Raw genomic sequence first — 10,416 nt, 5'->3', positions numbered from 1 at the left:
GGTCGGCGGAGCTTCCTAAACCTCACCACCACTGCCACGATTCAGGTTGTGCGTGCTTCCCCTAGCTGCATCTCATGTTTGGCATTAAGTGGTCTTTGTAAAAAAAATAAAAATAAAAAATAAAAAAAAGGAATGATTTTTGATGTGGAGATGAAGTCTACGTCATCGGCGTAAGCTGTTTCTTCAGGTAGAATGTTGTGTGATACATGTACAATAATCTACATGTGTAGGAAATGAGACCGTGAGACCCAACCGATATAGACGTCGTCTTGCAGCTGCTTTTCGGACATTTCCTTTTTCGGACAGGTTTTCGGAAGAGTCTTCAAAAATCGGACACTGTCCGAGAAATAGGACGGTTTGGCAGCATTGTCAGAGGCGAGCAGCACTGCATGCACTGCATGCACTGCATGCACTGCATGCACGGACTGCATGCGATAGTGTTGAATGATCAACTGATCATCAGGTACGAGTACAGTGCTGGCAACTGAAATCCGACCCCTAGGCGTGCGCTAGCCGCGTTAGCGATTCGTACGAGACGCTAGTGGTCGGATTTCAGTTGCCAGCGTACTAGATCTACTACATGACCGCTACATGACTGATACATGCTGTCAATCTGCATGACTGTCTACAGTGTATACAGTACAGCCAACATAACACTAACAGGCATGCTCATAAACTCAGTTGAGACGGAGCCGGAGTCAGCAAAAAAACACTGCAACGAAGTGACATAATTTATTTTTATCATACCGGCATGCAGCGAGCCGGAGAAGACTAGAATCTCTAGATCGACTAGCGCTAGCCATAGCGGCTAGTAATGCAGTTTGTTTTACCTTACATTTCTGTCGTTTGCAGAGGAGAGAGAAGGGAATGACCTCTCCCTGTATCTGGATTGATTCAGAGTAGACTGATAGCGAAGAACTCATGTATCCCGCTTCAGCTGACAGGATCCTCGTGGAAGGAGAGGTGCTGTACCGCGACAGGCAGAAGGTGAGATATGAACCAACTGTTTGTGCCCGTCCCTCACTCACCCGTGCCTGTTGTTATCATCTGGAGACAGACAGTGCGATGTAATTGTTCAGTTACACTTCTGTTAGTAGTACTAGTACCGTCTTATCCTACTCTCAGCAGCATGTGTGTTCACATAACGTTGTTGTCGATTTTCTCTCCTTTCTTTCCAACAAAATAGTGGCGGTCGCGATGGTGCTGCATGAAGAAAACAAATCCTGCTGGTAAGTGTCTTGCTACGCTCTCCTATCGCGCCCTGTACCCACACGTGCGAGGTCAGATGATTTTCAATAAGCCCGGGCTGGAGTCAATTACTTTCGCAATCTCTTTGCTGAGTGCGCCACAGGGAATCGTCCATGAAGGCATGACCCAATGGCCGGGTTTTGTTCCCAAGCATTCGTTCCTTTACTTTAGCGTGCCGCCGAAAACATTTCGTGAACAGATGGAGGATTTACTCGAGTTCCGAAGACCAGGACTGGTCCTTGTGCCCTGTGTCATACATGATTCTACCGATGGAGTAAATCGAGGGAGCGGGAAGTCTTTCCCTCAGATCTCCCCTGCATGTTACCCATTGTTCACCAGCCGGCGATTTTTGTTGAGCGTACCACTGACACTATTAATAATATTTTTGATTCACTTCTTTATACAATGTATAGATTTTGTACATTTGTAGAGCGATCGTACAATGGGGCGTGTTGGGGATAGGACGTTCAGGATTGAGGTCAAGTGACTTCCACTAGTCCGGTAGTACAGTCATGCTCTGTTCTGCTAGCATCCCAGCTACAGTACATGACCATGCTATTGTAATTTGGGTCGTCCGTAAATATGGGTACGGGGCTTGGTGAGAACCCTGCATTATGCGCATACCTCAGCAGATGTACTGTAAGGCTAGTAATGTTAACGAACATTTAATTCTAACGATTTAACGAATTTTAAAAAATACTTTAACATTTGATGTCGTTATGTACGAAACGATATGTGCCTGTACAGTCATTTGCCAGTTTTGAGACGGAATTCGTTAGAATTTCACCCCGCTAACGCACAAAAATCTGGAGATCGTTATCTTTAATTGACGTTGAAATATCAGGTCTTACAGTACATTGACAGGTGCTGGTGTGCCCATACTGTAGTGTATGCCAGCACGTTACCAGCTGGGCTTTTTTTTAGACCTGCCGTGAAATTAACACCCTGTCCATCATTTCACTTGGAATGCTAGTCATAGTTCTGTTCAGCTCTCCCGCACTTTGTCCAACTACGTTGTCACATACGCGTGCGCGCACGTACACACACACACACACACACACACGCATACCTACATACCCGCCCACATGGATGCATGCACAAATCACAGCAGCCATGCATGTTTGTGATGTGCTTCCGTAAAAGAACGGTTCAGCTCCGAGTCAGTGGAATGCACATGCCCGTCCAGGTTTGTGCGTGTGTGCATGGATATGACATGTAATGTATGCGTGTGCACATGCACACTCGATGTCATGCTTAGTGGGTAGCTTGTTCTTTTAATTCAGCAATGCATGTTGCACTGCGATTTTCAAATGTCGTAGGAATGCCCCACACCCAGCTGCTGATCTATGCGTCTAAGCCTGACACCAGCAGAGCATCTCCGCAAGAACGGCACTCGCTTGAGGATTTCTGTGGACTAGACTACGGCCGGCCGCTCGAGGGAGAAGCCAACGCGCTGACGGTGATAACTGCTCACATATCCTACACATTCGCCTTCAAAGTCTTGCTGGACCTAGAGCGCTGGACTCGTATACTGAAGCGGGAGCTTGGATCAGGTGAGCCGTACGCGGGGGGTCGTATTGCCGGAGGGTTGGCAACAACACTTCTCTGTGTTCACGGAGCTGCATGCAGTTTCGTAATGGCAATGACAGCGGAGGCAATGCCATTCAGTCGTCAGCTGCCAGTTGATCAGAGTGTTTGGCATGCAGTTACTTGGCAAGTTCAAAGGCTTGCTATCCACCATCGTATTCCGGGGGTACTGATCGGTGTGTTTCTTTCTCGGCCGTTTCTCTCTGTTGCCTACTGTGCATAGAATGGATGTTTGATGTAAAGGTGCTTCCAACCCAGAACAAAATCAAGGCAGGAGAGGCGACACTGCGTTTCTTCCCATCGTACTTCAGCTTAACGTCAGGCAACCCATGCGCCTGTCTCGGGTACTGGATGCACAATCAGCTACGGAGATACGGAGGCTCTTCTGGATTCTCCTTTGAGGCTGGCTCGAAGTGTTATGGTGAGGATGGCAGGAATTTCACACAAGCCAATTCTATATTGTATGATGTGCGTACACGCGCGCGTGTGCGTGCGTGTGTGTGTGTGTGTGTTGCCTAATTCCAATGTATGAGCTGCATCTGTACATTGATACTTGAGGGTGGTTGTGCCCCTGCAGGTGTGGAAATTCAGTCTGAATGTCTCATGCCAACCATAGAAGTTTTATATATTTGTCTACTGTAAATATACAAAATTTTGGCGCTGCAAAATTTCGGCACTTCACGATTTTTGACATTTCGGCGGCGATTTATTTTCGGCGTGGGGTAGAGGGCATGGTATAGTGCGACAGATGCTGTGAATTTTTTTATCGGCGTTTTAATTTCGGCGTTTCGGGTCGGTGCCGAATATAGCCGAAATTAAATAGCTGCCGAAAATTTGTATATTTACAGTATACTATAGTAAATTGTCATATTCTTGATCGGTCTGTTCTTGTTCTTGGCAATGTTTTCGGTTGGAAATCAGGTGGCGAAGGTGTGTATAGACTGGAGAGCAAGCATGGAGCTAAAATTAAGGACCTCTTTGACCGTGTGGCCAACAATCGTCCATTGCCAGACCCGCTAAAAATGTCAATGTCTTCAGCGCGTGAGCGCAGCAGCATGGGCAGTGACTCCGCACCGGAAACATCACCAGTGGGTCATCCGGCTGTACTCGTGTCGTCAAATGCCCGCAGCGTGCAGCGAGCCAGTGACTCTTCAGAGCTGTACACGTTACCGCCAACAATGGCCGCCGCCGCCGGTGGCAACAGCAGCAGCGGCATTCGAACTAGCAGCTCATCCATAGAACACCGCCAGTCGCCGATGACACCAAATAACTCCTACCAGCCAGTTCCCAGCGCTACATCTCCTGTGACGCCTGTCACGGCAGACCTGAACATGGACCGACCACCGATGGCTGTGCCATCAGCGTCACTGCTGCAAACGGCACCGCAACCCGAAGGTCATTACGAGAACATGGGCGATGGCGGTAGCAACACCTATGCATACGTTCCCATTAAAATACAGCCGAGAAGCATACCAGACGCAGTAAGTGACCGTGCCAGTGTGCATGTGTGTGTGGTGTGTATGTGTGTGTGTGTGTGTGTGTGTGTGCCAGTTGCTATGGCTTCTGCTGTAGCATCGCTATCATCGCCTCTGGCGATGGGCGTCCAATGGTCCAATGGTCCAATGGTGTGTGCCAGAAAAAGTCACTTCAAACAGCTGTGTGGTGGATACCAGGCTAAAATTAGTGGCGGTCAATTCATCAGCCTTGCAAGCTGTTGAATGGTGTAATCCCAGCACAAGTTGCTATGTCTAACATAGCTGTTCGCTATCATCGCTTCCGCGATGGGCATGTCTGAGGTCTGAGGTGTGTGTGTGTGTGTGTGTGTGTGTGTGTGTGTGTGTGTGTGTGTGTGTGTGTGTGTGTGTGTGTGTGTGTGTGTGTGTGTGTGTGTGTGTGTGTGTGTGTGTGTGTGTGTGTGTGTAAGTAGGGATTCACTGGCCATAAAAAGCCACTTCATAGCTGTGTGGTGTAGACCAGGCTGAATAGTGGCGGCCAATTCTTCAGCCTTGCAAGCTGTTGAATGGTGCAATCCCAGCACAAGTTGCTATGGCTTCTGCTGTAGCATCGCTATCATCGCCTCCGGCGATGGGCGTCCAATGGTCCAATGGTGTGTGTGTGTATGTGTGTGTGTGTGAGTGTGTGTGTGTGTGTGTGTGTGTGTGTGTGTGTGTGTGTGTGTGTGTGTGTGTGTGTGTGCGGGTGTGTGTGTGTAGTGTGTGTGTGTGTGTGTGTATGTGTGTGGTGCGTGTGTGTGTGTGTGTGTGTGTGTGTGCGTGCGTGTGTGCGCGCGCGTGTGTGTGCTGCTGCTGCTGCTGCTGCTGCATGACTGGAACACACCCAGCTCAAGTGAGCATGCCAATGTCATAAGTACAGTCCAAAGCGGTTAGTTAGTACCGGGTGTAGGATAAACTCATGATTGTGCAGTACGTACTTTTTGCAGTTGATGTAAAATTGGCACTGTTGATTGCAGCATGGGTGTAGTAATCACTTCCGCAAGGAAGTACTTTTTCCGTGTTCCCTTGTGGGTACGTCTTATCAGGTTTTGACTGTAAGCGCGCCCAGCAAGCAGGTCAAAGGTCAGAAGGTAGTAGACAAAATAATGTAAGACCTGGACTTCTATCAAGGACGTATATCTAACGTTGCAATGACTCGAAGTTCAATCACTAAAATACAGTTTTCTGATACCGTAATACCTGGTATGAATTATGTGTGTATATATTTAAAAGGAACTACTTCTGTCCACAAATACAGTCTCTGGACTGCAATCTGCATGAAATATGGCAAGAGAGCTAGCTCTGGACCCTTAGCTATTCTTGTCATCATCATGAATCATTTTTGCTGAGCTAGCTGAACTGGTGCTCGGTCACGTGTGAACACCCACGTGCGCGCACCTGGTGCCCCGGCCCCACCCGTCCTTTGTGCCTGTGCCCTGTCATGTGACCCCCCCCCCTCCCGGTGTTCCTGTCACCAATCAACCAATCTCTCCAACTTCATGTGCCAATACTGTGTCACAACATGAAATGGGCTGGCAATGAGTCGGCCAAGATCGCATCGTGGAGTGCTGGTGTGATTAACATTCACACAATGGCCAAGAGTGTCTCCAATTTCTTTGCTTTTACCCTGGGATTACCGAAAACAGTTGTCATGTGGTTTTTGGGAGTGTGTGCAGTTTGGAACTTCGTAATAGCTTTCCGTACTTTCGTATTCAAAATGTTCTGCTGTTTGTGTTTGTGTGTATAGAATGTGAACTATGCGAAGCTTGATCAGGGCTCTTTGAATAGTGCCGGCAACCCTGGGAGTACGTCATTGCCAGTGGCCGCAGGAGCTCGGTCTTCGTCTGCGTCTGGCGGCTCCAGTTCAGTCGGTAGCTTGCCGTCTCACTTCCGAGGACGGATGAGTGAGACAACGTATTCCTCGGTCGACATTGATAACACGCACAGCCTCAGGGTTGCACGGGATGCCCAGGCAAGGGATCGACAGCGTCCCATTGAGCAGTAATGTGAGAGTACATGTATGTGCCTGCTGACCAGTATAATTATAGTCGTTTCTTCGGATGCCTCCTCTCACAATTGCCTGGCTCAGCTACCTGCTATCATGTGTGTACCGCATCCAGTTCACGTTGTACCCATTCAGAGTATGTAGCACTGGATGTTTACTTCACTTCTGGCACTTCTGAACGTCAGTCCGTAGCCCTATGCAGTGTCAACTTGGAGTGATGACGATGTGGCCAGTGTCGTTTTTCTGTGCGCACGCTCCTATCGGCAACTGAAGCTTTCCGTTAGCCATAGTGCACACAACTGATGCGTGCAGTCAATAATAAACCTCCATTGAAGCATTTAAATAAAATCGGCAATGTGGTCAGGACATGCTTGTCCATAGTCTGAGGCTACGGCAACGATTCTCTGGCCATAGTCATTTCAAAACTTCTTCAAATAAATTCCATCGCTAATCTCAGAACAGCAACTTATTGCCGTAAAACTGGTCATTTCAGAGCTACACGGAGTGTGAATTTCTTGTTGTACCCACCGATGATTTCCAATCTCAATTGTCCAAATATCTTATCCCAGCCCAGATTATGCAAGTTCACGCGACTATTTTTCTTCTTCTTAAAAGGCTATTGTGACACAAAGGACGGATAATATTGGCACCAACTTACCTACCAGCTTCTTTTCACTATCCATGTGTTTGAACACTATTTTTCCATTGATATTTTAAATCGCATTGTCCAGCACACCGCTGCTGAATTGACCTTGACTCCTTATAAATGCAGATTGTAATACCTTTTTTGAGCAATGCTTTGATGCATAGCCGTCGAATTCTTCACGACGACATGCACTGTAGAGGTATTTCCATTTTTTCACCGCACTGGATGATGAGGTGAACTTGCTTTCCTTGAACGTTTCTGATACATAGCATTTATCTTGTTTATTGATGGCAAGGTGGATTCTAAAACAATTCTCTTACTGCCATCATCCTTAGACTGAAACTAGTTTTTTTTATGAGCATAATTATGGCTGTGTTACCCAGTGGCTGCTTGTGCAGCTCCTGCCGAGATGATGTGCCGTGATTTCTGACGGTTTGCTTGCATGACACATGGCAGTGGTGTGGTATGGGGAGCGGGTCGGGATTAGTACTGGTGCGTGTGTATGTGTATGTGCTATGTGTGTGCATGCGTTTGAACTTGAGAAGAAGAAGAAGAAAGCTGAGCCTTTGTCGCTGGTCTGAACTAACTTACTTACGCTAACTCTCTTAGTCTTACAGAGGAAGCCTTTTCTCTGGGATTTAGGTCTCTTCGGAGTCAGTAGTGAGGTTTTGCATTCCGAAATTCGGCAAAAAGATTCGGCACGCAAGAGCGAGGTCGAAAACGCACACGAAGATTCGGAGTGTTTGTTCGGAAAAAGCTCACTTTGCCGAAAATATTTTCGGATGCATTTTCTTGCAGAGAGCGCTAGCGCGTGATTTATTCAAAGAGGTTTCTTATCTCGGCATCGCTTGGCAGGCGTCTTTGGCGACATAGCATCGTCAGCTACCTCTGATTGCTCCTCTCCACTGCCTGTCGACTCTCTTTCGCCTGGAGTGTCCTCACCGTCATCTGTGTGGCTGAAAAGACTATGGCGACACGCATAAAATTTGACTTGGCCATGGAGTTGGTTTTTCTGAGGCGACTGAGGAGGCGGGTTTGGCCCTCGACTCTTTGGGCGATCAAAGTTCGTTGGAATCAGCAAGAAAGGGAGCACGGGACGGGACGTTGCTGATGCTGGGGCTCACGAAATGAAAACACATCATTTTCGACTTGCAAAACAAACGTTGGTGCGAAAATTCGACATTTTGATGTTCGACAAATGACCGAAGAACGCTGTACCGAATTTCGGAATGCAAAACCTCACTAGTGTCGCCTAACTAACTAACTTGCACTTGCAGAGCCTAGCAACGGTTGCTTCTGGATACGCCTGTCTACTGCACAACTCGATCGATGTACTGGTACAGTGGTAGTGGTACAGGGCCTGCTCTAGACATTCAACACAGCCCGGTCAGAGTGTACCTGGCGCATGCAGGCCAGCCGGGTCAGATTATCCAGCAGAAAAACAACCAAAAAGCCTGCTCAAAACGCAGGAAAACAGAAAGGCGAATTTAGTGCCGGAAATCGGACATTTTAGAGAACAAGGCGAACGATCAAAGTCCGCAAACGTAGAAGGTAAACGACATTACGTGAAGAATGCAAAGCAGTTCCATTGGATTCTGATTTAACAATTTGAAAAAAAGGAATTCTGTTTTCTAATTAGTGCTAGTACTAAGTAGTAGCAGCCTAGCAGGACCAACATGTTCACATATTAGAGCACTGGGGTGTGCCTGCAGCACCTTGTGGAGTGGCTGCTTCCTCGCGACCAAATCCACCGCCGCTCGTCTTCCTTTGGAAATGCGTCTTGCACAAAGCGCATGACATGGATACTAGTAGACTGGCATGGTCGTAGTCCAGCCAGGGTCGACCTTTTTTCCAAGAGTCTTGGAAAGCGTGAGTTCTTTTTCTCTTCGCTGCGGGCTCCATCGTCCAAATCACCAATCGGCTGAACACTTAACTTGCCACTGTGTCAAAAGCTATAGCCAAAGTTACCATGGTTACGCTTTTGACTGCCTGCCTCATCAACTTTGAATGTCCTGACTTCCTGCTCGCCGCTGGCCAGATCGCGCTCGAACCAGTTGACCCTAGCCGAGTTTCTGTCGCTTGTAGACTGTAGACTGTAGTGTGTAGATCTACCATGGTGTACGGTTGCGCTAGATTTGCAACAGATGGGGTCCGCGAGTCGTAAAACACCCGTATTTTAGGAATCCATTGTCAGTTTGAGACATTTTTCAGGAGGGTCAGACTGGACCCGGTGTTATCTGTTCAGCCAGGTCGTGCAGTTCCCCAGCCGGGCGCGTGACCCGGCTGACCCGGCTCTCCAGCAGGCCCTGTGGTACCGTGGTGGGCCATGGACATGGGGCCGGGTAGTCTTCGTGCATGTGGTACTATGCCATTACATGCTGGGGATGGGCGCGCAAGAAACAGACTGATGTAAAAATAATCAAACTGAGTGTTTCAGTGACCAGATACTGGTGACACTGACAGTAAACAGAATCATTCTGATAGAGTCACTGCAGACCAAAGCCAAGTAGACTCGAAATTACGAAAAGAGTATGCAACCATCTGCGAGACGAAGAACGCACAAGTAATCAAACTAATTTTGGTGAATATCGGCCCTTCCCTAGCAGAAGCAGTAGAGCCTAGAGGTGTGTTTATGAGCACTGTGGTAGTCATACGACACTCGTACTCGGAGTAACCGGCCGCGACAACACGCTCAGCGACGTTGCAAACGTAATAGGCAAGCTCTGGTTCGCTTATTGATATTCCACACCATTGCGGCCGTGAGTGAATTCAACTGAACCCTTGTCGGGCAGCGCGTCCGCTAGCATTCCGGTGGTCTTCCTCGCCAAGGCCACTGGCCAATATGGTAAGGCCCTACCAAGACTAATGCTAACACGCACAGGTCAGAATGGTCGAGATACCATGATACAGTACCAGTATGTGTACCGCTGCGTGTATGCCATGACCTGATGAAAGAGACATTCAGAAATTTTAATCTGGCAAGCACCACCAAGAGCACATGAACAAACGTGTGCAACTCCGCATCTGCAAGTATGCTGCAGAAAACTACTCCACGGCAAAGTTTGGGTTTGTTTTGGCCATCATGAATCATAGGACACTCACTGACTGTAACTCATTGTACCGTAGGTCCAGAGTGGCAAATAGCCGCATCACTGAGGTGATACTGGGAAGCTCGTGTGTGTTTTCATCACGTTGGACCTTGAGCCCGAGGCGAATAGATACCTTCAGGCGCGTGCGCCGTATGGGTTCCTGGGTGCCCGGAACCCCCCTTTTTTTTCGCTCAAAATGCAGGATTTTGCTTCTTTTTTTGAAAATTTTCCAGGGGGGAGGCCCCCCGGAACCCCTCCCCCCCCCCCCCTTGAAGGGCACCGGCACACGCGCCTGGATACCTTTGCCTTGGACTCATTCTCCCGGAGTTGCATACTCTTGATTATGTA

The 10,416-nt window shown here is 48.2% G+C and overlaps 2 protein-coding genes across 2 annotated transcripts in view; both read left to right on the top strand.

Moving 5' to 3' along the window:
- Window positions 1-805: 805 nt before the first annotated feature.
- On the top strand, window positions 806-7,387 carry LOC135830929 (protein Dok-7-like). The gene is made up of 6 exons (XM_065343153.1): window positions 806-987; window positions 1,187-1,229; window positions 2,568-2,801; window positions 3,059-3,256; window positions 3,757-4,316; window positions 6,076-7,387. Exons 1-6 carry the CDS (start codon window positions 922-924, stop codon window positions 6,331-6,333), a joined length of 1,359 nt encoding a protein of 452 aa, XP_065199225.1. The 5' UTR covers window positions 806-921; the 3' UTR covers window positions 6,334-7,387.
- Window positions 7,388-9,414: 2,027 nt separating this feature from the next.
- LOC135830928 (dynein light chain roadblock-type 2-like) overlaps window positions 9,415-10,416 on the top strand; it is a 9,403-nt gene continuing 8,401 nt past the window's right edge. The window contains exon 1 of the mRNA XM_065343152.1: window positions 9,415-9,824. Coding sequence (XP_065199224.1) covers window positions 9,822-9,824 — 3 coding nt within the window. The 5' untranslated portion in view covers window positions 9,415-9,821. The remainder of the gene's footprint in view (window positions 9,825-10,416) is intronic.

This window comes from Sycon ciliatum, chromosome 1 (assembly GCF_964019385.1).
Source record: "Sycon ciliatum chromosome 1, ocSycCili1.1, whole genome shotgun sequence".
Taxonomy (NCBI): domain Eukaryota; kingdom Metazoa; phylum Porifera; class Calcarea; order Leucosolenida; family Sycettidae; genus Sycon; species Sycon ciliatum.
Note: the sequence above shows the minus strand (reverse complement) of the source record. Positions and strands in the feature narration are given on the sequence as shown.

Bases quoted from the DNA above. Each gene is read 5' to 3' on its own strand.
- LOC135830929 (XM_065343153.1), top strand. From the start codon at position 922: ATGTATCCCGCTTCAGCTGACAGGATCCTCGTGGAAGGAGAGGTGCTG. The intron at 1,230-2,567 runs GTAAGTGTCTTG...CAAATGTCGTAG, and splicing joins GAAGAAAACAAATCCTGCTG to GAATGCCCCACACCCAGCTG. The intron at 4,317-6,075 runs GTAAGTGACCGT...TTGTGTGTATAG, and splicing joins CGAGAAGCATACCAGACGCA to AATGTGAACTATGCGAAGCT.